Here is a 22,851-nt window from a genome sequence, read left to right as displayed (position 1 = left end):
GTTTTTTGACTCTGATGGCATCGTCTTTGTCGGCAGTATTCTCAAACACCCAGACTCCTTTATTGTGCCAAGAATGATGGCTTTGCTGTCTTCAAGTCTTGCCGTGAGACACAGACGAAAAAGGGCCACCTGCGGTCCTATTTGACGAATACACAGCCTTCCACAATCTAACATAAAAAGGAGAAGTTCACGTCACGGTCGTCGGTGAAAACGTGCTCGGGGTGAAAGATAGCGTCATTATGTTAATTTTAACACGCCCACGCACCAACAAGCTATGGATTGTGTCTACTGGTTTTGATTTTGCTCAGCACCTTCAACAGGTGATACCCATGATATGCGGTTGGCAATAAACAGCTCACTTGTTGGTTTGATGTCCTCGATAGCAGTTCCATCAATGGTACCAACTTTAATAATTTTGGTATCACCGAACGTCTCGCTCTGACGCCAAAGCGTAGAGCCGCAGTCCCCACAGAAGTTAGAAGTGATGAAATTGCCACTTTCGGCCTTCTTGCTAAACGACTTGGGCGAGCCCTTTGTCACTGAGAACCCCTCGTTTGGGACAATAAAATTGGTCGAAAACGCCGAGCCAGTAATCTTACGGCAATCGAGACAGTGACAGAGAGCCTGTGCATGCTCAGTCAACTGACAGAGGTAAGCAAAGACTGGTCTCGTACCTTGGCCTGGATTTCACCGGTAGACCTGATATGAATTGCGCCGCAGCAGCAGCTGCCTTCCAGCAGGGTGTTGGTCATCCTTGGAAGTATGACGAATTGTATTGAATTAGAAATGTCTTGGAGAAGTCGATAGCAACAGCTTTCATGCTCTGAAGGGGCTGCAGGTCAACTTATGCTGTCACGATCCGGTAAATTTAATTTTGCTGGTACTGCATTCCCACACCCTCGGTACGTCTTTGGCACTTATGCCATGCAGTCACAATCCTGATTCCTACTTCTACTCGTGTATGCCGAGAAGGTCAAGTGTGCCGAGCCCCCACACTTTTTGATGTGGGAAGGTCAGACCTTCTGCAATACGAGGAGCCCCACGATTCCTTTGCAAGGACCTGTTCGGTTGGCCATACCTATTCCATATCCATGTTTTAGATTAGCGTGGTAAATTTGGGGCGGGATACGGCGCTACGAGATCAGGGAGCGAACATGCTGATAAGAGACAGCAGCAAGAACATAGTGCATCTGTATTGTGTTCTAGCACAACGGGCGTTTCTAGGCCTACTTCAGCGGTCTACGCAGCCTTGTAAAGAATAGAATATATGGCTTCTACTGTGTAATTTACTTCTCTCTGCCTTGTGTTTTAGCTAGCGTAGAAGTTAGTATACTCGGGATTCCCTAAAAGAGCTAACGAACATATAGATATAGTAAACCGAACAGGCCCTAAAGATCAGAGACAGATTTGCTATTTCTCCTGTGCGCATGTCGTCATCCGATCATCAACCTAACCCCTTGTAGTTCAAGCATGAAATACAGACCCTAGTCGATAAGGTGCATGCTGCAGGGTGGTTGGAGCCAGGTATAAACAAAGATACAAGGGGATAGCCTGAATAGACCAAAATACGAAGTACGACTGCCGCTCTCCGAGACCAATCGGATTTCGAGATGTTGTACAATACCTACCTAGTTTCTCGCGTTCTCGCGTCTTGGTTGGCCCGTCCCTTACCGATGTGTCTGCTCGCCATCTTAATCGGACCGTTCACCCGGTGCCGGCAGCACCCGTCAACCTTTAAATTTAAGCCGCACTTAGCGTAAAATGCTGCCTCGTAACTGTAGCTCCATCTCGCATTCAGAAGGAGGGGGCCTGGGCAGCTTGAAACATGATATGTCCTTCGTTTTCTTTCTGTAGTACTGATCTACAAAACTCTGCAAGATAACTGGTCACAAGAGCGGCTGCGGCGGCTGACCCACTCGAGCTACTCCTATTGTAACGTTGGCAGCCAAGCCTCGTGTTGCCAGCATAGAATTGAGAACAGTTCAAGATGCGTCTATCGGATCCGCCAAAATTGAGTGATTTACAAGCATCCTGATCTAACATCTCGTGCTTTTCAAAACTATGTCGTTATGTTGCTATTGCTTTGCTCTTCATTGCAAGCACGGCTGTTTCGCGGTTCCACGCGCAGTAGTACACCGAGAAGCATTGGGTTTCTAATTCATCTGTAACATGCACTCTACGCAAGAGCCTGTCTGAAAGTCCGAGAATTTCCCCATGAGCATCGTGTACAATCTTTCCTTCCACAGGAAAACCTTGCGTTTGTAACCAACAATGATAAATTTGCATGCTGTGAGCCAGCTTACCGCTCAATATCAGCAGGCTCTCTACTTCTCGCCGTGAAACCTTGACAATGGCATCGCCCTTTCCCCAAACCCTCTCTACCAGCTGCATTCAAAATCGTACAATCGTTATTAAAATCGGTACTTCGTCTATCATCCACGAGGCTACCAACGAAATTCAAATTTCCCGTGTCCGAAGTGTGATGTTGACTGTCGCTACCCTACGTAATGCTGGCTATAGAGTCATTCTCGTCAGCTCTGGAGCTGTTGGTTTTGGATTACTGCGGACGCATCGTGTATCCCGTCCTAGAAGACTATCTGACAAACAGGTAAGAGATTGGTCACTCCACTATGACTCGAAAGTACACTTATCTAGTTTTCAAGGCACTTGCAGCCATTGGGCAGAGTGGAATGATCTCAATGTGGTCAGACGTGTTTAATGAAAAAAACATTACGGTTGCACAAATGTTGTTAACGCATGACGACATCTCAACAGTAAGTGTCGACATCCAACACATACGTGGCCTTGAAATGCCAAGATCTAACTTTTCGGTCAGCTCGAACGATACGACAATGCCATTCGAACTTTTAATAAGCTCTTTTTGGCTGGCGTGGTGCCAATAGTGAATGAGAATGATACTGTGTCCACCAAAGTGAGATATCCAATCCGAAAGTCCGTGCTGACTACTGACGCGTTGAAAATAGGAGATTTGTATCGGAGACAATGATTATCTCAGCGCCATCACCGCGGTGATGGTTCAAGCATCTTACCTATTCCTACTTACTGATGTAGACTCATTGTACGAAAGTAATCCCCGGTATGACATTCATGCATCCAGGATCGACGTGGTCACATCCATCAGCTTATTGAGAAGACGCAGTAAGTCTTTCTGGTTCGGATCACATCTTTGTCGGCCTTGTTAACGGAATTATTATTCAGTTGACTCTTCAAACCTTGGCCCTGGCTCAACAAATGGGACTGGAGGTATGGAAACCAAGCTACGTGCAGCTGAGAAGGCATCAGCATCCGGGATTTTCACCGTGATTGCCTCTTCGTCAAATCCTGTAGCAGTCTCTGAGATACTCGAGTATTACAGTGATCAGCGCTTGGAGAACCTTGCATTAGAGTCAGCCGATTCTAGATCGAACAAGGGATTCTCAGTTGATAGTGAAGACGGCATACGTCCGCCTCACACTCTTTTCGTGCCTGGAGCTAACTCAAAAGGTTCTCCTTTTGTATCCTTCGGGGCATCTGCGCTACCGTCTCCTCCCTAAGACAGTTGCCGTACTGCGTCTATAATCCAAAGATTACAACGTCTTACCTTGTTTAAATCGAACCCTTTTAGCAATAGTGTTTTATTTTTCATTTAGAATTGACAGTACGAAACAGTTGACGAGATGTGATCAGTAACACATTTGACATGAGATACATCTTTCATATTGTACAAACTGTACTTCTACTAGGAGACAGCTACCTGTCACAAGTGCAAACTCAACCCTTACACCTTACGCCATTTCCAAACGTTCTTCAGGATTGTCTCTCGCCCTTTCTTTCTCGCTTTGTTGTTCGTAGATCCCGAATCGACGTCTAGAGTGCTCGTGCCATCCGAAAGTTGACTGTTGAGTCGTGCAATCTCGTCTAATTCACCAACTTTCCAGCCTCGCAGCAGCAACACACACGCAGCCGCTGCGATATACATGAAGCCAACAAAGAGACTTGTGCTCAAATAGCCTCCTGCACTTGTAGCCAGCTCCAGAGCCATAGGTTCACTGAACGTACACGGCAATACAGTCACCAGCCACTCGAGATTGAGTGCAGATGGCAGATCTTGAAGGCCAACAACCTCCACTGTAACTGGACTGACAGTTGCCCAAAACGTACCGGCCACAGTTCCACCTACCAGGGCGTAGAATATGAGCAACCCGTAGCTTTTTGCGAAGCTCCAAATGACCAAGGCTAATAGTCCACATAGGAAAGTAGCCGATCCGGCCATGTTGATCCGACCAACGTTATCAGAGAAGTACCCCCATCGGCGGCCTCCCGATTCCTTGGCCCAAGTTTAAGAGAGCAGAAATAACGGACGCTTGTGAGTTGTTGAGCCCGATGCTTCTTGCGTAGTCGGCCATGGAAAAAACCAGCGCAATGTAGCCAAGCATTGAGAAAAAGCCATAGCCACAGAGAATGATAAACTCTGGCCGCTTCATCAACATGACATCAAGAGTCTTGTGCCGTGACATAATAATCTTGTTGCGATCGCGGATGAGGAGGATGCAGACGATGTTGACACCAAATGCTAGAATACCAAGCACTCGAAAACACCAAGCCAAACCAATAGACTTGATCATAGCTCCAGCTGCCAAGGAGTACAAGAGCCCACCGAACCCAGAGCCCGACGAACTGATCCCATTAGCAAGGGATCTCTTCGTAGTAAACCACTGCACTGGAATACCAACTGACGCGACGAAGAGAAAGCCCATGCCGAACCCGAAGGCTACCCCTTGGCTTAGAAATAATTGCCATATAGTGGTAGCAAACGACGCTCCAATTAGCCCAGCCGTCTCAAACACCGTACCAACAAGCAGCGTCAGGCGAGTTCCGTATTTGCGGGTTAACAGAGTGGCCACTGGTGATATGAACATTGCAAGTGAGATGGACAGGCCACCCACAAACGCATATTGAAGATGTGTTGCCCCAGCGAAGGTTTCCGTTCTCAAATAATGGGCGAGGAATACGCCATAAGAGGAGTTGATGCCCCAGGTATGCGCATTAATGAGGGCAACGCAGATCGTGCAAACCCAACCATACCCGCCATTAGGCGGCACCGCTGGGTCTTTTTTGGACACGTTTCGACCCTTTTTGTCGGTTCCAAAATGGAAGGCCCTGTCGTGCAGTGGAGTGCTACTGTTCTTTTCCATCATGGAGGCGGAATGCGGCGTGGAGGGACTTTGGTTCGAATCTGGTGTGATGCTCGACGCGCGCTTCATCTTGGATCCTGTGAGATGTGAGCTCGCTGGAGCTCTTTGCAGCACTTTTGGAGTTTCGCGAATTGCAAAAGCTGGTCTCAATTGCCGGAACAATGTGGCAGCTATGAAGACGACGCGAGACGCACCAAAACGTATCAGATGGCAACAGCTTGTACCTGCCGTAATAGTATAATTACTAATGCAAAGGCGTGTAGCCAACAAGAAGGATCAGCTCCACACTGGAAACTTAGCACGCCAAGCCTTTTGCGGGATCTAACATAAGGAAGGGAAGATGTTAGTGTGTGATAGAAAAGCTAGTCTGAAAGGAGCTCAGACGTGCGCCGCATTGTGCCGTTACCTGCATCCCGTCGGAAGGTTTACAAGATCTTACCGCAGCAGAAAGTGGGTCGGGTGGCCCTTCTGTCGCTCTACGATCTAGGTAACATGATCAAGCCAATGAAGCAGGTTATCACCGGCGCTACTCTCGAGTACCTAGGCGCCCAATTACCAAGAGCCATAGCGTCTTCGGCCCGTACCCTTGGACGCCGTTGCCAACCGGTGCATACATAAGCTATGTAATGCACGGTGTGGCCCGGCCGGCCGAGGCCGGCGCTAGTACATCATCTACGCATCGTTTAGAGGCCGATCGTTTGGACGGTATACCATTAGCGAGTGCCTGTAATAGTTTGTGCTCGGTCCTACTATATGCAGACGTCACACACTCAAGGAACAGTAAAATCTCATGAACATTGTTCGTAAAAAATCTGACAGCATTGTTAACATAGAGAATAACGCTATAGCTATGAACTAAGCCGCGTGATAGCCTCGAAGATTATACAGAAGATCTTGTCGTGCAGATGCTCGAATGCAGATGCTCGAATCGACAGAGATGATATATTCAAACGAGCACGAATTATTGCGCCATCTGTTGCAATTCCATGTTCTATTCGAGACGCTCGACACTCGGTCCTCTTGAAGAACTAGACATGCGCTTAGCAATTAATACAACAAGCCCCTTGAAACTGGGGAATACATCCGGGCCTATCGTCCCTGATGTTTTCAAGTCTCTATAATCATCGGGCCTTAGCTGCGTGCGTCACCGTTAGAAGTGGCAGTCTTGAAATCGGAGAGTGTCTTGTCAGTGGTGTTCACGGTACATGAACGTCTCCCCTAACCAAGTATATAAGTTATGAAGCACAGTTGTTGAATCAATATAGAACTACAGTCTCTGCAGATACTATGGTGCTGTACTAGTGTATGGCTCTTTGAATCGATGTACGATTGACTCGGATTTTGCCGTGGGAGGCAGGGTGCGTAGCATGACGACGCAAATTAATTCACGACCCTTAGTGGTCTCCATACGACAATAGCAAAGTGGAGCTATTAATGGTTCCAAAAAGGCGCCCATCAGCTTCGTTTCACTCCCAGTGGGTCGTTTACAAGGAGGCATCATGGGTACGCGCAGCATGCTAATTCAAGGGCTTGTGGGTCATTGACTGAGAGAACCGCCGTGACTGTGACCATAATATCGACTATTGGCTGTGGTGCAGTGTATACGCAGCTTCACCGGGGAAATTAGCCAAGGTGCACACCGACATGCCACAAAGAGTATGTTCATGTACGATAGGTGGGACCAGAGCTCGTTGTTTCGAGCGCTCGGAACTTGTACTAACGAAGATGAACAGGAAAACTTGTTGAGAAGCAGAGATCTTCTGTGTGAGACACTTGATCAGTCTCAACACGATTAGCGCGATGGAGTCTCCCCAGCTGTTCGTATGTATATATAAAGAGCCACGATGATACACGAGAAAGACACCAGAAGATAGCTAGCCAGCCATAAGCTTGATTACCATCAAGATGAGCAATATCTTTAACTCTTCTTTCAACTCAACGGAGACGGTGTCTGGCACTGAAGTTCCCTTGGGCTTTATTTATGCCGCGAAGAATCTAAGTGTCCTACATGCGTCGGCGGTGGTGGCAATCACTGCTGTACTCTTAGGCGGATTTGAAGCTGGTCGCAAATTCCTGCTCCGCATTTTCTGGTTCTTTGATCGTTTGCTCGGCGGTGCTCCTCATACAGTAGACCTTCCAGGCCCTCCTGGTGTTCCGGTCTTCGGAAACCTTCTGGAGGTGAGTTTTCATCTGAATAGTCTGATGAGGCATCTGACTTAAGTATCTAGTTACAAAACGGACATGTCACGAAGATTGCCGAGTGGACCAAGAAGTATGGAGATGTAATTCGAGTTTCCCTTGGGGAGCGTGAAGCGGTGAGCAATTATTCAGCTTTCTGAGGAAATATTTGAACTGACTCCGCTCCGCAGGTATTCATAAATAGTCACAAGGCTCTCGCGCGGACCGTTGTTCAGCAGGGTCCTGCCTACCAATCCCGTCCAACCTTCAAACTGTTCCACAATGATTACGCATCGAACGGAATTTGGACTGTTGGAAGTAAGTTCGAAAGGAGCTGAATTGTATGTTCTCGATAGCCTGACAACATGACTTCTACAGCTTCACCCTTCAGCGATCGTCTTGCTCGGACTCGGAAAGCTCTTTCCACCCAGATCGCTCCCCGCCTTCTTCCTGTGTACACTCCCGTCATTCACCCAAAGCTTAAGAAGCTTTTCGGCGAGATTCTGGAATTGAGCAATGGTCCTGCTCTTGACATGGCTGAGAAGCTTCACCGGTTCGGTACTGGCCAAGTTTCCGAGCAGCTCATGGGTACACCTCTCGATGACGAGGTTGTAGGAATGCTCGCTGAAAACGAGACAAACATTTGTGAGTTTTCGACTTCGCTAAACATCATAATTCTCGTCATTAAGTTTTGGCTATAGTCCGTCAGCGCACTATTGGATCGCCTGCTCGTGATTACCTTCCTGCTTTGCGGGGCGCGGGCTGGCTCCGATACGTAGCCGGGAAGTCGCTCGGTATCAGCAGCTGGACATACGATGACAAAGAGGAGAAAGCGCGAGAGTATCGCCAGAAGCAACAGGCCTATATCGGTAAGATGCTCGACGGTCTCAGAGATCGCGTTGCATCCGGTGATCAAACACCTTCGATCCTAGGCAACATTATCCGCCAGGGTCTTCTCAAAGATGAAGAGATCCTGCTGGCTTCGTACACTGGTAGTAAGTTCGACTTCGTCTTTTCTAAGAAGCCAACGAGTTAAATTGACGTCCCATCCACAGTTGCTGCTGGTGTCAATCTTGGCTATTCACTTACCTGGATCATCGGATACCTCGCCCATCGCCCCGACTTACAGCAGAGCGGATATGATGCTATCCAAAAGGTTTATAATGGCGAGCCACCCAAGCCTCATGACTATGATCGCGTTGAATTCGTCAAAGCGCTCCACACGGTTCGTCAACTACTCTCTACTTCGAACAGCTTTGACTAATTCAACACTACCACAGGAAGGGTCTCGTATCTACACACCGGTGCGTCTCGGATTCCCCCGCGAGACGCTTGATGGCGCCAGCTACGACGGCCACAAAATTCCTCGCGGCATGGTAAGTACTTCCTCACTTGACACTACCACGGCTTTAACAATCTATGTAGCTTGTCATTATGAACCTATTGGCTGGCAACCGTGATCCCGACTCGTTTGACCGCCCTGATGAATTCCTTCCTGAGCGTTGGTTGAACGGTTGTAAGGGACGCACGGATCTCCAATACGAAGGCGGTGATAAGTTGGGTGTCACACACTTGACATATGGTGCTGGTCGTCGTGTCTGTCCAGGAATTGACAGTAGGTTCCACCCACACAAGAACCGTGAATACATCACTGATGCCTTCATATAGTGGCTAACCGTGGACTCTACTCAACCCTGGTACTACTCTTGCATTTCTTCACCTGGGAGCGCCAGCCACTTGGGGAGGAGCAAAAGAAGCACGTCTTCCCTCCATTCCGTGCAGAGCGCGAATGCTCCCTTGAGATGGACGCTATTGCAGACACCGCAACACCAACGGAGGCACAAGCCATCCCATGGTCGGCTGGTATTAAATTCCACTGCCGCGATCCAGATGCCCTCCGCGCATGGCTTGCGTCTGACAAGCATTAAGCTTTCGGCACAAAGCTGATTCCAGGTGCATGTAATTTTTCTTCGGGAGACTTCATGACACTTCTTCTGATCTCAACGTGAGATTGATGGTACACACGAAGACATTGTATTGACATGTTGAGTGTTAAGAATAACAATACAATGACTCTCTTAAGCTTGTAGCTTGAGCCTACACAGTAGCCCTTGAACGTGACCTGATTGTGTTGTCATGATCACATAGATGTGGATATCGTATCGTAGTTTGAAGCGAGATGGGGGTCCAAATCTGAATGCTTAGGCATGACTCATGGCCTGTGGTCACGCGCAGCTGGGCAATATGTCGTTATGCGCTTGGGTGGGTCCACGCGCTGGGGACCTTGGGTTCAAATGTAACTAGTGAACTCATCACATCCTCTGACTAGCCTCTTCTGAAAAGTGGCTTTGGAAATGGCCGAGAAGGAGCATATAAGAAGCGTTCGATCCCTTAGATCCGACACGAAATTCTGTCCTTCTGTAGCTTATAGTGTTCTGGTCACACAAGCTCACTAATCAGCGTGCGCCTGAAACACAACAGTAAGTGTCTTCACTAGTGCTAGGCTCCGGAAGGGCCAGAATAAGTGTTCACTAACTACTCTAGCGAGGTTTCATTGACGTTATCATGACTTTCTCTATTGCTAAGGGCTGGAGCGAAGGGGAAATGAAGATGCAAAAGCTCCTCCACGTCCCTGACTTAGACAACCCAACCTCATCTACGCTTACCCCTCAAGCGTTATCTACACTTCAACGCGCGCCCCTTCTTGCGATCGGAATGCTGGACGACCAAAACCGACCTTGGACTGCGCTTTGGGGTGGAGCCCCCGGGTTTTCAGAGCACATTGGAGGCGACTTTCTCGGAATAAGAACATTTGTTGATGGCATGTATGATCCTGTTGTGCAGTCAATCATCACTGATCCTCTGAGTAAGACAGTGGAACTCGAGGATCAGAGGAAGATGTTCTCTGCTTTGGCAATCAACCTGATCGCGCGGAAGAGAGTCAAACTTGGAGGAAAATTAGTACATGCGACGGTGAGGGAGATCGAAACAAGGGGAGATGTTGAGAAACCGCCTGTTTATGCGCCAAAGACACAACAACTCATAAATCTGGTCACGAAGATTGAAGAGAGCCTAGGAAACTGTCCAAAGTACCTCAATCAGTACGACCTCCGACCTGCGATGACAACACCAAGTCTCAAATCCCAAGGACCCAACCTCACCACCGAGGGCAGAAACCTTATTGAGAAAGCTGACATGTTCTTTCTCTCAACTGCCACCAACATTGACATGGATACAAACCACCGTGGTGGACCACCAGGCTTTGTCCGCATTATTTCGCCTACGACCATTGTGTTTCCAGAATACTCTGGCAACCGATACTACCAGTCTCTGGGAAATGCGTACACTAATCCACTCATCGGCGTCACATTCCCTCAATATGAGACAGGTGATGTCCTGTACATGACTGGGACTGTTGAGATACTTGTTGGCGCAGACGCAGCACATGTTGTACCTGGCACCAACCTCGCTGTCAAAATCGAATTGACCGACACGTTTTTTGTAGCTCAAGGTCTCTCGTTCAGAGGAAACAAGAGGCCTGACGGAGAAAGTCCTTATAACCCACTTCTGCGCACTCTTGCGGTTGAAGGCAATATCAGGTCTACTTTTCCCTCGGCTACGTCACCCCAGACCGCAAAGCTCGTCAAGAAAACCATCCTCACCCCCACAATCGCGCGTCTCACATTCAGCGTCACTGACGGTCTCTCTTACAAACCGGGTCAATGGATTGCCTTATCCTTATACGAGCAGCTGAATACCGGGTACCGACACATGAATAACTCTGACCCACAAAGTCTCAACGACGACTTTGTCCGTACCTTCACCATCTCCTCTACTCCATCTTCCGTCTCTACCACGGAAGACAGCGAGAGAAGATTGGACAAAGAATTCGAAATTACAATTCGCTCTCTTGGCACTGCGACAGCATTTCTTTACCAGCAAAATCCAGGAACAGGGCTGACACTGCCGATCCTTGGCGTCGGAGGCGATTTCACTATCGATCAAGGCGGCGGCGATATCAAGAGCGAGAGTGACAACAGCATTGAAGTAGTCCCCTTCATAGCAGCAGGTATTGGTATAACGCCGGTCCTGGGCCAGACCCCGCATCTTGATCTCCAACCCGATAAGTTCAAACTCCTCTGGACTATCCGAGTTGCAGATATCAACTTGGTAGTTGATACGTTAAGACACTATGACGGGTTAGCGGCTGTAACAACCGTTTTTCTTACTGGGAGTCTTGAAGGAGAGGTGCAGGATGTAATCGATGGAATTGCGCAGCTTGGAGCTAGTGTCAAGACCAGGAGATTAGAACAGTCCGACACAGAGACAGTAGGAGCAAAGAAATGGTATCTTTGTGCAGGCAAAGACCTACAGCAACAGATAGAGGGCTGGTTAACTGGTAAAGTTATAGTAACAGAGGATTTTACGTTCTAGTTCTACAGTATTAGTATAGGTTATAGACCTCTACCTACTTAATATCCTATCTTAACCTATAAACGCTTTATGCTAGGCTGCCGAACACCGCGTGTATAGGATGTATAGACACTGCAGGGCCTAGCCCGTTATAGTAGACTGCTGCCTAGACCTGCAACACCTACCCTGCGTAATTATATATCTTCTTTGTTATGGTAAGTGCGATTCAGTTTCTAGCATTCATTCTGCTACTACTTTTACCTTGTTTGTAGATAATAGAGATACATCGCTGTTGTTCTACGTCTCTGCGCTGGAGACTTGCTAAAATTCCAACAATGTCCGGACCTCGCAAACGAAGCGGCATAAGGTACTTGCAATTCATGTCCAAGATTGTACAGCCTCTTCATCCAACCTAGCCAGGACACCACGAGAGGGCGCACGAGAAAGCAACCACGCGGCGTTGCGAAGCTGGAGACGAAGCGTGAATCGAGCAAAGAATGTAGGGCATTCGCAGCAGCAGTTCAGAGAGATGCAGATGAGGGCAGACGTGTTGACTGGGACTGTCAGCAGGCCCGACCTAATACGAGCTGTGAAACATGCGCCGCTGTCATCTCAGCATTGGATATCGGTGTATCGGCTCCTGCCCTCACAGGTCATATCTCCTACTTTGGCAATCCTCTCTTCACTTGGATGCTCGACATCGATACTTCCTACAACCAGTCACCAGTATCCTTGCGTCGAGACGCACTCGACCTCCTGCGGGTTGAACGACAACCTGATCTTTTCCGAGGGGCTGGCGTCGCCGTAGACGAACACGAGATCGATCCCGCCACAATACTAGGATGGCTGCATGCATGTGATGAGTACCACGGCGAACAGTGTCACTCTTTCGATAGTCCAAGGAGTGATATAGAGTGCAACACGGATATGATTTTCATGGATGCGCAGCAACAGTGTCTAGTCAGTGTACCTTCCGGTCACGTTAAGCGATATGCGGCACTGAGCTACGTTTGGGGCAACGATCTAAACCCATTCATGACATTGCGAGACAACTTCAACCAGCTGAGAAAGCCGGGCGCTTTCAGCACGAACAACCAGTTTCCCCAGTTGCCAGATGCAGTGCGAGACAGTACTTTGATCTCCAAATTAGGACTTCACTTGCTATGGGTTGATCGCACTATAGTACAAGTGCGGTGTAAAAAACACTGAAGTGTAGATACCTAGTGTGCTAGGTAAATAGGCCAATTTACCTATTATATACTAAGATTACCTAAAAATGTAGTGTTTTTTACCTGACACCTAGATATCTAGTTCTATAATTTACGTAGGTACCTACCTCTAAGGCTTATAGCCTACCCCTCTTAGCTCTATTACCCCTCTTCTTGTTGTTATATCTCCCTCCTCTCTCTTTCTCCTCTCTCTCTCTCTCTCTCTTTTACCTCTCTCTCTCCTCTCTCTCTCTACTCTCTCTCCGCTCTCTCTCTACCTTATTTACCCTCCCCCCCTATAGCTCCCCCTTCTCTTCCTACCCCCCCCCCCCCCCCCCTTCCTCTACTAGATAGATAGATACTATATAGAATAATAAACTTGTATAAAAAATCTGCTATAACCTAAAAAGACACTGCGTAAATAGGTAAAACACACCCCCTCTGTAGTGTTTTTGACAACTATTCTCCTGTGTATTTTACCTGTTAAAAGTGCGGTGTTTTTTGCCTGATTTTGTACCCTAGTGTCGATTTTGTACAGGATGACCAAGAAACAAAGGCCGAACAATTGGCAGCTATGGCTGCTATTTATACAAACGCATATTTTACGATTGCTGCGACGGAAGGTACTGCTCAGAGTGGCCTGGCGGGTTCGAGTCATGATCGTCCACGACGTAATCCTTATCGGACATTTCGATTCACGTCCGAATGCCACATGATGGACCGCAATCCGTCTGTCGCAGAAGATGCCGGAGATCAAGGACCCTATCACACTCGCGGGTGGACTTTCCAGGGGTGGACGCTGTCTCGGAGGGTGCTGATCTTCCACCATCAAACAATCTCATGGCGCTGCCGAAGACTCAATCGGCAGGAGAACGGTACGATGCCTTACGATTGGGTCACTCCTGCTTATAGGTGGAGTATATTTCATGATATGTGGTCCGGCATTCCGAATATTGAGTCATACATCTATCACCTCGGTTCATACACGCAGCGTGATCTCACTGTACCTGGGGATGTCTTGAACGCATTTCAGGGTATTTTGATTACACTGGCACGCTCAATGAGGGGCCACATGCTCTTCGGGATCCCAGAGCTTTTCTTCAGTGCCCTCCTATTGTGGTGTCCAAGTGACCCCCGCCGTCCTTGAAAGGCGCTTTGAACCGAACGATGCATTCTCGGGATCTATACCATCATGGTTGTGGGCTAGTTGGATCGGAGGCGTCTCTACTTCACTCATGTACGAAGCATGTTCATGCGTTGTGCCGCCTGACGCGCATTGCTTGCATGTACCTGCTGCGCGCCACTTCCATGCTGTCAAATGGTACTACAAGTTCAACGTTGGAGCAGCAGACGATCATACTGCAGTCTTGACCCAGGTCCGGGACTTTCATTATTGGTCTGCACTGAGAGACGGCCCCAGCTAGGAGATTGAAAAGCCACCAAAGGGCTCTGCATGTGCATTCATGCCGCAATTAGCTTGGCCCGCAGAACCGGATCCCCGGATTGTGATCTCACCTCTCATTCAATGTCGCACACGCCGCATCATTGCCTGGCTTTCACCACGTGATTCAATTAGCGAGGAAGATGACGGGATCGACAGCGAAATGGATGGCGGGGACGATAGCGAAGAAGATAACAGGGATGATAGCGACGAAGATAACGAGGAGTGTGGCAAGCTACCTTTTATCTACGGTAAGCAGAGCCGAGAGATTGGTGTGCCTCACATATCTCACTACTCAGTGATACAGGAGTACCAAAGGGACTTGTCTGATATGACTGTTGATTTTCGCATTGAATTGATTTGTCTCGGTGGTATGGAGCTTGATGGCCACGGAGCTGAAGGGATCCAGGGTGCGTTATGGAGATTCAAGGAATCTTCGCACCTGCACCGAAACTGCCACAATAACTGCAAGCATGACCCAAGCGGATGTAAACTTGGTTCCGATTGGGCGTACAGATGGTACAATGTCATGTGGATAACTAGAAAGATGGGATTGCCTACCGCAAAGGTATTGGTAAAAGTTGGGGCAGAATGTTAGGATATGGAAAGTCTAGAGGACGTTAAGATTGTTTCAGGATTAGAATATAATATAATGCTAGCTAAAATGTGCAGACTACCTCTTTTTAAGTATAAAATGCAGGAAGCCCTGCTGTTAGAAGGTCTTATGCATAAGTAAAAGTGCTACTACCTAGGTAGATTATCTACAGGCAGGCCTTCTTCTACTTATCTTTGCTTAGCCTAAGTCTATAATATTAGTCTATTATATTATTACCTAGCACTATAGGTAGATATAAGGTAGACTTAAAAGGTATAAAAGAAGCAATCTAATAGCAAAAGAGATAGGTAACTAAACTAACAAAATAGCAGACTCTAAGCTAAGAGAGAGCTAGAGGCAGCTTGATATATATACAAGTAAGAGAGAAGCAAAGGGAACGCTTGCTTAAGCAAGCAGAAACCAAACAGCAAGCCAGTTCTCCTTCACCAACCACTGAGCTTCTGAATTGAGCCAGGCCACAACCTACTAGTCCTGGGTCGAACTAGGCCACAACCTACTAGTCCCTAACAGTAGAGTAGTACTATAGGTATAGGGAAGTCTAGTCTCTCTTACCCCTTACAGGTGCCTTACACTACTATTGTATATAGAGTCTAGTCCTCCCTTACATCCTACACACGCATCCTATAGCTGTTCAGCTATTTAGGATGCGTGGTTACCTGACCCGTGACAGTGACAGTATACTATGCCAAGATAGGGGGTGGTCAGCACATATCGACAAGCACCGATATCTTCCATCTCTCTTGATACTGTTCACAGTGTTCTTGTAGTTCTAGTGTAAGGTTACTCTAGGTAAGCAATCAAACATGGGTGGAACATGTGCTACTGCTACAGAGCTGTATGAGCACGTCATTGTACCGCGCGCGTCTAATGCAATGCAGTCCGTCTAGGGTGGAGCTGCGTCTATGCGAGGCCAGGACACACTCCCAGCTTGCCTACGCCTCCCCCTCCCCCTGCCCGCTCCCCTCAGCCTCCTCAACAACAACAGCAACAGCCTTAAACCCCTCCACCCCCCGCGGCTCAACCAACTCCCGCACATACCGCGGCACCACGACCTCACACGCATCCATCAACCGCCAATGCCTTTCTTCCTCCCTCGCGCCCCCGCCCCCGCCCTTGCCCACCCGCTCATCGAACGCAGCCATCTTCCCCCCAACCCCATCCGCGACGCGCCCGAGCACGGCGCCCATACTCGCACACACCCACTGCGCCGCCTGCGCAAGAGGCAACTCCGTGGCCCCCACCTCATCCGGGGACCGCCAACTCGGCGTGCGCTGGAGATCGTGGGCCGCGGGCGCCTGGGCGACGGCGGCGCGCAGCCGCGCGACCGTGAGCGCGGCGAACATGTCGCCTGTGCCGGAGAAGAAATAGGGTAGGGCGGGGGTGGAGATGCGGAAGAGGCGGGGCTCGTGGGAGGAGGTGGCGGTGGAGCCGACGATGGTTAGCGTCTCCGTGGCTTCAGGGGTGGTGGGGATGGTGCCGGAGGGCGTGAGCCGCAGCGAGGTGATGATGATGTGCGGGACGCGGTAGGTGGCGTGGAGGATGTGGATTGCGCGGGCGAGGGAGGCGAGGTCGGTGATGGGTGTGCCGGCGAGGGTTCTAGGAGGGGAGTTTAGTAGTGCTGCGGGCAAGAGGGACGGCATACGCACTCGGCTTCGAATTGGTTGGGGAGGATGAGGTCGGCGTCGCGCAGGAGGGCTTTGTACTCGGGGACTTCGTCGGGGGGGATGTAGAGCTGGCCGTTGTCGCCCATGACGGGGTCGAGGACTGCGGGTCAGTATCGCGTATGATATATGCATGATGTACGCCGGCTGACTCACCCCAGAAGAAGCTGCCGGGCTTCGTGGCGGCGTTGAACTTGAGATCGCGGCCGATCTTGCCCACGGCGCGGAGGGCGTCGGCGCTGGGCACGTAGCCCGTCAGCAGGACGTCGAAGTTGGTGAGGTGGGACTGGCGGAGGCCTTCGTAGAGCTGCTCGAGCTCGGCGGCGGTCGTCTTGGTGCCCTTGACCTGCTTGTAGGCCGTGTGGTTGCCTGGCGGTCAGCGCGGCGGCAGAGAAGATGAGTGCACACACTGTAGTGGACGGTGTTGATTGCGGACACATCACAGCCCATGGCCTGCAGCACACAGGTCGCCATCTTGTTGCCGACATAGCTATCACATCAGCCAGGCCTCGCGCTAGGCCGAGACACTCACCCGTGGACTACCTGCGCTCGTTAGACCCGCCGGGCAACTCATAACTCGCTCTTACATGGCTGGCAATCGCAAGCACGCGCGTCTCGGGTATGAGCGCGTCGGAAGCCATGACAGTAGATACAACAAGATCACGGGATGCAGTGCGGGTGAATCTTTGTCATTGCTCATCTGAAATTCCACGCGATGACGTGGGGCGACGGTGGGGCATCGGAGCCCTGGCGGCGTCCGTGAGCCGCTATTCGCCAATCTCGGAGCGTCTGCTAACGCGCCGTATGCAAACCGCGCAGTACGCCCTGTACTCCCACAAAATCCTACAAATACTTTCTCATTACAACACCTACTCCTCGTCGCCGATCTGCAGGGGTTAGTGCAGGTCAAGTAGTATGTAGATAAACACACCTTGGGCGCGAGGTAGAACCGCAGGTAGCTCTGGTTGGACAGGCCGTACTCGACCAGCAGCGGCACCTCGCTGGACAGGCTGAGCTTGACGCTGTCGGATAACCCGCTGGCCTTGCAGAAGTTGACCAGGTACTTGAGCGAGAAGGTCAGCGAGACGGGCTCGCTGAGGTCGATCTCGACGTTCTCGCCGGGCTTGTCGACGTTGGTGTGCTGCCTCAGCTGCACCGAGCCGGAGCCAATGTCGCCCTGGCAGCTGAACTTGACGCCCTCCTTTGTGCACTCGATCGAGACTGGGCGTGTTAGCGGGGTTCGTTGTACGGAGCAAGTACGCACCCGACTCTGACAGCGCGCTCAGGTCCCTGCAGATGCGCTGGAACTCGGCCGACGGCATTGTGATGGTCGCCGCGTACTCGGTCTCAGGGATGCCCAGGTGCTCCTGGTCAATGTCCATCAGCTTGATGTCGTACTCGCTGATCCTGTCGGAGCTGCTGTTCTCGAAGACGAGGTTGACGACGTCGGGCGCGTCCTCGGCCTTGAGCGTGAGGATGTCCTCGCTCTGCGCCGCGCGGAGCACCTTTGTGAGCGAGCCTAGGTTGATGCCGAGCGCGATGTTGCGGTCGCAGCGGAACGGGTTGAAGCCCTCGGACCGCAGCAGCATCGACACGAGCGCGACGTGCGAGTTGTCCATGGCCTGCAGCGCGATGCCCGAGTCATTGCAGTCGAAGTTGCAGTCCTGGACGAGGTCCTTGATGGCGTCGACGACCTGGCTTGTCAGCAGAAGTCTCGCTGCTGGCTGCGGGACATGCCTTCTTGAGGAGAGCGGCTTGTTCTAAGCGTGCTTCGAGCACTGAGTCTGTTAGCGAGAACATTGATCACTGGCACTGACGTACTGTTGGCTGTGTATTACGTAGACGAGAAGAAGGGGTATAAAAGAGTAGATTGCAATGGAGCGGCGAAATGGTGTTGTGTGGACGAGGCAACAGAGGAGGTGGGACAAAGTACGCGTCGCGCCAAAGCGCGCTAAATCAGTCGCGTAAAGTGCCCGCCACCAGCCAATGACCGTGCGGCAGAGTGATCATTCCGGACGCAGTGCCATCAGGGCGATTCTTTTATTCGTTCTTATGTACGCTCGCGCCAGCTTCCTCACGCAGCCAGACAGTCTGGGCGAACGAGAGCTTGGGACAGAACCCACGAGACTAGGACTAAGACAATGAGATTGCATGTAAAACATTATGCCCCCAGCGCACGGGACAAACGATGCGATGTGGTATATGGTGACCCAGAATTTGTACGATGTGCAAACAAACGCCGGCAAGGAAACACGATAGCTGCAATATGCGATGGCTGTAGATGGTGGGTTAGCTGGTGCTGACAAAGTAAAGACATTATAGACTCGTAACTCGTCCGGCCGGCAGCGTGTGGCGGTGCGGCCTGAGGTTGATGACGCTCTCGAGCTCGCGCAGCATATTATTACTCGCTTCGCGTTGCTCGCGCAGCGACGCCTGGCGGGCGCGGTCGGCCTGCATTCTCTGCATGCGCTCTTCTCTCGACATGCTGAGGCGCGTCTTGGGAATGGCGATGGCCTCGAAGACTTCGTCGTCCGAGTTGCTGCCTTGGTCGCTCGGGGGAGCACTCTGCTGCGGACTCAGCGTCTCTCCATTCAAAGCGCGGAGGGCATCAGACGGACTGCCTTCATCGACAGCCGTCAGACCACCCAGGCTGGGGACGGGGGAGCGGAGACCGCTGCTCGAGGCTTGCGAGATGCGTCGTTCGTGGCGTTCGATGTTGAGGGCAAGCGCATTTCGCCCCGTCTCCCATGCCTGGATCAGGCTTCGCAGGTCGGCGCCGATCGAGTCGTACTGCACCATGAGGTGGCCGCCGAGCTCGGTGACGTCTTCGGTGTCTTCGAGGCTCTTGTTGGTCTCCTCGCGCAGGACCTGCATCTTTGCTTGCAGGCCGCGGATGCCTTGGGAGAGGCCTGAGAGCTTTCGGACCGAATTGCGCAGATTCTCGCGGCCGGGGGTGGGCTGCAGCTTGTTCGGCGACGGTATTATGAACTGCTCCTCCTCGGCGAGAACCTGGTTGAACTTCTCGCTCCGCTCTCCCGTGGGCGCGGCCACGGTGATCATGGAATCGGCGACCGTGCCCCACCTCGAGAAGTCGGCCTTTCCGCCGTCGGCCTGGAGTGCCAGCAGCGAGCACAGGTAGACGCGGCGCAGGGTCGACAGGCGGTACTGCCACGCTCGCAGGGCCTTGATGCTCTCAATGTCCTCGAACTCGGTCTCACTGTAGCCCAGGGCGGCCTCCTGCAGGTCTGGATTGCTGATTTCGTAGACGTCGAGGTATTTCTCAATGTCTTCTTCCTGGCATTGGCGCCTCAAGATCTGGCACTGCGCGGCCAGGATGGGGATCATGGTGGCGTAGGCGGCCCAGAGGCTGCGGCGCAGGCGTTGGCAGCGGCGGGCTTGTCCTCGCTCTTCGAGTCGGGAGATGGGCGGCATGGGCATAGAGCTGGATGGGGTTAGTGTGGGCCGTCAGACGCAGGGATACACGTACAGTCGGTACCCCCTAGAGACCAGCTCGACCTCCTGGATGAGGGCGAGCGCAGACGAGGTGGACGCCTCGAAGGCCTGCAAGTTGGTGACCAGGGCGGATGCGTTCTCGACGGCGTGCTGGCGCAGCGTCTGCAGCCACTGGCGGCGCACATGGCCGTACGAGGCCGTGGCCACGAAGACGAAGACGACGAGGACGACGACAAAGCGGGCCTTGCTGAAGCCCGACTTGCGGCGCGACCAGTGGATCAGCCAGACGAGGGTGAAGGCGGTGGCGGCGGTGAGCACGGCGCCCGTGGGGCTAATGGTGGTGACCTTGAACTCGGAGCCGGGGCCTGCGCCGTGGCCGTGGCTCGGGAAGGTGGCGGTGCGGATGCTCGACTGTTCGCCCAGCAGCTGCGAGGCGACGATCAGGTAGCGGAAGTGCTCGAGAAAGCGCTCGTTGTCGGCGCGGCCGAGGCGGGCGTTGACGGCTTTCTGCGGGGGTCAGGTCAGAGGCGCGGCGCAGGCGGGCGGCGTACGTACCGAGCAGGCCAGGTGGATGCGCGCAACGGAGCCGTGGCGGTTGGCGCGGATGCGCAGCGGCTGCGGCAGGCGGTCGCGGATGCGCGAGTGCAGCGTCGAGGGCCCGCGGGGCGCAAAGCCGTGGGCGTCGTGGGCGTCGTGGGCGTCATCGGTGGATGCAGCGGGTGACGGCGGTGCCGAGCGGCCTCTCCCCTCGCCTAGGCGGGCTGTCAGTATGAGCGGGCGCAGGGCAGACATGGCGCGTACCCTCGAGGAACTCGGCCAGCGGCGAGTCTTCATGTATCACGCTCTCCATGGTGTCTCTACCGCATGGTGCGGGTGTGGCTTGGGGTGGGACGTGTGGAATGCGGCGCGTGACGGCTGGGGCGCGGGGCGCGTCGACAGAAATGCGGTCGCAGGGCGGCGAGGCTGGCGGTATGGCGGTTGGCGATATAGCGGCACAAAGGTCTGTATAGCAGGTGGGTTGTTTGTTTGGGTGTGTAGAGCAGGAGCAGTGCAGGGAGAGCTGCGGTGGTCCGGTCGCAGTCTAAGCCACTCGGGACACGAGCACAGGAGCCCAGGAGATGAGCGGAGATGAAGTGCGGAGGGCCCACACGATTGGCGCGGCCACCGGGAGTTCGCTGGTTCGGAGCGCCGTTGCGGCCATGACCTGCAGCTGCCCCAGAGACGCGGCTGGCGGGCTTTGCAGTGCCTGGTGCCGTTCCCAGTCGCTGCAGCCGTTGGCCAGCCGTCGGCCAGCCTTGAAACAGCGTGCCCGTCGCAGCGTCCTTGAAACCGGCGCGTCCACGACCTCGGCGGGTACGTGCATTAGCACGGCGAGCTAGCCAGTGCCCGGAGCAGCCTTACAGCAGCTCGAGGGCGCCGAGGGCGCGCTCGTCTGCGTCGCCGTGGCATCCGCCGAGCCCTCGCGCTAATCAGCCTCAGCCCGTACTCCTGTGCTCCTGTACGAAGGCAGGGCTGGCCTCTCCCGGAGCGCGAGATGAGGGCGAGCTGAGTCACGGCAACCAACAATTGTTTGATCCTGCGCGCACGAAACGGACGAGCATGCAGTGGCGGACCACAATGGCGTCCGGCCCCTCACGTGCAGCAGCCTGGGAAACACAGACCAGCTCTCACTGAACCATGCGTGGTGGACCCTGAGCCTTGCGGTGCAGTCGCTGCTTAATCAGCCGCATATGTGGGGCCAACGCCAGCAGCGCATCGCAGCTCACGACCCATCCCCAGCGCCATCGCCCGCAGCATCACGACACAATGGCGACCGCCGACGAGCGCGAGCTCCAGATCAACCCCATCGTCGCGACCAGCCTGCAGCACAACACACAGGTCCGCCGCCCGCCCGCCTCCGTCGCACCCGCCGCACCTGCGACCCACCGCTGACAGCCCCCAGGTCACTTCCAACATCCGCAACCTGACCGCCTCTCTTTTTGGCGTTGCCGCCGGTACCCTTGGCCTCGAATCCTATCCGGGCTTCGTCTTCTACCTCGTCGCCTCGCTCGCCGTCTCCGTGCTGTTGTTTGCCCTCAAGGCCGAGGGCCAGCCGGGGAAGTACTACTACAAGCCGCTGGGAGACATGTGGCTGGGCGATGTGTTTGGGGGCTTGAGCGGCTTCGTGCTCACCTGGACGCTGTTCTACGGGCTGCTGAGAGCCTGAGGACAGAGACTGCGAGGAGACTTGAGCTGCTGAGCCAGCCTCGGCACCAGTGGCAGCTGGAGAATGAAGGCGCCTGATCAGCTTGTACACGCACGCAGTCCCGCCAACAGCGCCTGCTGAGCGTCCCTTGTCCGGCGATAGGCCGACGGGCTGATGAAACTGCCTGGAGGTCGGCTACATGGATGCAACATGAACAAGACGAGCATGCCCGTCTACATGCAGTCTAGCACGCGCACTGCAAGATACCCAAATAAGACAAAATCATAAACCTGCACACCGAAATCGCGCACATTGTGGAGTCGCTTTGAGCCAATAATTCAGACGCCCACAGCACCGTCCATGCGTGTGTTCACCTCGCATGAAAGAAACATGGTGCTTCATTAGGCAGTCAGGACGAGGGTCCGACACTGCGGTACGATAACTAGCGCCTGCTCTGCGGGCTCATTCCGTCGACCCTCCTGGCCAACTCACTGAACCTCA

General features: G+C 52.6%; 10 protein-coding genes across 10 annotated transcripts; 5 read left to right on the top strand and 5 right to left on the bottom strand.

The window, feature by feature from the left end:
* Window positions 1–276: 276 nt before the first annotated feature.
* Window positions 277–873, bottom strand: C7974DRAFT_391670 (DUF636 domain protein). Its single transcript, XM_046141601.1, has 2 exons — window positions 675–873; window positions 277–624 (listed from the first exon to the last, which is right to left on the bottom strand). The coding sequence occupies exons 1-2, from the start codon at window positions 750–752 to the stop codon at window positions 286–288; spliced, it is 417 nt and encodes a 138-aa protein (XP_045999690.1). The 5' UTR covers window positions 753–873; the 3' UTR covers window positions 277–285.
* Window positions 874–2,401: 1,528 nt separating this feature from the next.
* On the top strand, window positions 2,402–3,377 carry C7974DRAFT_297326 (Aspartate/glutamate/uridylate kinase; the record flags this gene model as incomplete). Its single annotated transcript, XM_046137691.1, has 5 exons — window positions 2,402–2,608; window positions 2,664–2,774; window positions 2,837–2,932; window positions 2,985–3,159; window positions 3,220–3,377. Coding segments are annotated over 5 exons (747 nt in total), but the record flags the coding sequence as incomplete, so codon positions are not given.
* A 401-nt stretch (window positions 3,378–3,778) lies between these two features.
* Window positions 3,779–5,264, bottom strand: C7974DRAFT_462630 (putative MFS transporter; the record flags this gene model as incomplete). Its single annotated transcript, XM_046146209.1, has 2 exons — window positions 3,779–4,327; window positions 4,359–5,264. 2 exons carry the CDS (start codon window positions 5,262–5,264, stop codon window positions 3,779–3,781), a joined length of 1,455 nt encoding a protein of 484 aa, XP_045999688.1.
* Window positions 5,265–7,100: 1,836 nt separating this feature from the next.
* On the top strand, window positions 7,101–9,301 carry C7974DRAFT_433077 (putative cytochrome P450 phenylacetate 2-hydroxylase; the record flags this gene model as incomplete). The annotated part of the gene is made up of 9 exons (XM_046144890.1): window positions 7,101–7,373; window positions 7,424–7,510; window positions 7,565–7,691; window positions 7,752–8,018; window positions 8,075–8,368; window positions 8,429–8,598; window positions 8,654–8,749; window positions 8,799–8,988; window positions 9,042–9,301. 9 exons carry the CDS (start codon window positions 7,101–7,103, stop codon window positions 9,299–9,301), a joined length of 1,764 nt encoding a protein of 587 aa, XP_045999687.1.
* Window positions 9,302–9,938: 637 nt separating this feature from the next.
* On the top strand, window positions 9,939–11,807 carry C7974DRAFT_423330 (oxidoreductase-like protein; the record flags this gene model as incomplete). Its single annotated transcript, XM_046144377.1, has 1 exon — window positions 9,939–11,807. The coding sequence occupies one exon, from the start codon at window positions 9,939–9,941 to the stop codon at window positions 11,805–11,807; it is 1,869 nt and encodes a 622-aa protein (XP_045999686.1).
* A 798-nt stretch (window positions 11,808–12,605) lies between these two features.
* Window positions 12,606–14,126, top strand: C7974DRAFT_285782 (heterokaryon incompatibility protein-domain-containing protein; the record flags this gene model as incomplete). Its single annotated transcript, XM_046137623.1, has 2 exons — window positions 12,606–12,974; window positions 13,533–14,126. Coding segments are annotated over 2 exons (963 nt in total), but the record flags the coding sequence as incomplete, so codon positions are not given.
* A 1,426-nt stretch (window positions 14,127–15,552) lies between these two features.
* Window positions 15,553–17,384, bottom strand: C7974DRAFT_423329 (Ribokinase-like protein). The gene is made up of 6 exons (XM_046144376.1): window positions 17,300–17,384; window positions 17,245–17,255; window positions 17,123–17,202; window positions 16,869–17,081; window positions 16,698–16,815; window positions 15,553–16,647 (listed from the first exon to the last, which is right to left on the bottom strand). The coding sequence occupies exons 1-6, from the start codon at window positions 17,351–17,353 to the stop codon at window positions 15,984–15,986; spliced, it is 1,140 nt and encodes a 379-aa protein (XP_045999684.1). The 5' UTR covers window positions 17,354–17,384; the 3' UTR covers window positions 15,553–15,983.
* A 2-nt stretch (window positions 17,385–17,386) lies between these two features.
* C7974DRAFT_391655 (proliferating cell nuclear antigen, N-terminal domain-containing protein) lies at window positions 17,387–18,617 on the bottom strand. The gene is made up of 5 exons (XM_046141600.1): window positions 18,534–18,617; window positions 18,450–18,490; window positions 17,977–18,406; window positions 17,644–17,933; window positions 17,387–17,599 (listed from the first exon to the last, which is right to left on the bottom strand). Coding segments are annotated over exons 1-5 (780 nt in total). The 5' UTR covers window positions 18,535–18,617; the 3' UTR covers window positions 17,387–17,581.
* Window positions 18,618–18,646: 29 nt separating this feature from the next.
* Window positions 18,647–21,390, bottom strand: C7974DRAFT_356875 (Mysoin-binding motif of peroxisomes-domain-containing protein). The gene is made up of 4 exons (XM_046139609.1): window positions 20,967–21,390; window positions 20,721–20,917; window positions 20,200–20,672; window positions 18,647–20,154 (listed from the first exon to the last, which is right to left on the bottom strand). The coding sequence occupies exons 1-4, from the start codon at window positions 21,013–21,015 to the stop codon at window positions 19,029–19,031; spliced, it is 1,845 nt and encodes a 614-aa protein (XP_045999682.1). The 5' UTR covers window positions 21,016–21,390; the 3' UTR covers window positions 18,647–19,028.
* A 581-nt stretch (window positions 21,391–21,971) lies between these two features.
* Window positions 21,972–22,371, top strand: C7974DRAFT_308360 (Rab5-interacting protein-domain-containing protein; the record flags this gene model as incomplete). Its single annotated transcript, XM_046138165.1, has 2 exons — window positions 21,972–22,043; window positions 22,108–22,371. 2 exons carry the CDS (start codon window positions 21,972–21,974, stop codon window positions 22,369–22,371), a joined length of 336 nt encoding a protein of 111 aa, XP_045999681.1.
* Window positions 22,372–22,851: the final 480 nt, after the last annotated feature.

Source organism: Boeremia exigua (assembly GCF_020726555.1).
Source record: "Boeremia exigua strain MPI-SDFR-AT-0100 chromosome Unknown C7974scaffold_4, whole genome shotgun sequence".
Classification (NCBI taxonomy): Eukaryota; Fungi; Ascomycota; class Dothideomycetes; order Pleosporales; family Didymellaceae; genus Boeremia; species Boeremia exigua.
Note: the sequence above shows the minus strand (reverse complement) of the source record. Positions and strands in the feature narration are given on the sequence as shown.

Bases quoted from the DNA above. Each gene is read 5' to 3' on its own strand.
- C7974DRAFT_391655 (XM_046141600.1), bottom strand. The intron at 18,407-18,449 runs GCATGTCCCGCA...CTGACAAGCCAG, and splicing joins AAGCCGCTCTCCTCAAGAAG to GTCGTCGACGCCATCAAGGA. The intron at 17,934-17,976 runs GTGCGTACTTGC...TAACACGCCCAG, and splicing joins GAGCGCGCTGTCAGAGTCGG to TCTCGATCGAGTGCACAAAG.
- C7974DRAFT_423329 (XM_046144376.1), bottom strand. From the start codon at position 17,353: ATGGCTTCCGACGCGCTCATACCCGAGACGCGCGTGCTTGCGATTGCC. The intron at 16,816-16,868 runs GTGAGTCAGCCG...ACTGACCCGCAG, and splicing joins GCCCGGCAGCTTCTTCTGGG to TCCTCGACCCCGTCATGGGC. The intron at 16,648-16,697 runs GTGCGTATGCCG...CTCCCCTCCTAG, and splicing joins CCCAACCAATTCGAAGCCGA to AACCCTCGCCGGCACACCCA.
- C7974DRAFT_391670 (XM_046141601.1), bottom strand. From the start codon at position 752: ATGACCAACACCCTGCTGGAAGGCAGCTGCTGCTGCGGCGCAATTCAT. The intron at 625-674 runs GTACGAGACCAG...GAGCATGCACAG, and splicing joins CCGGTGAAATCCAGGCCAAG to GCTCTCTGTCACTGTCTCGA.
- C7974DRAFT_356875 (XM_046139609.1), bottom strand. From the start codon at position 21,015: ATGGAGAGCGTGATACATGAAGACTCGCCGCTGGCCGAGTTCCTCGAG. The intron at 20,918-20,966 runs GTACGCGCCATG...CAGCCCGCCTAG, and splicing joins GCTGGCCGAGTTCCTCGAGG to GCGAGGGGAGAGGCCGCTCG. The intron at 20,155-20,199 runs GTACGTGTATCC...AACCCCATCCAG, and splicing joins GTCTCTAGGGGGTACCGACT to CTCTATGCCCATGCCGCCCA.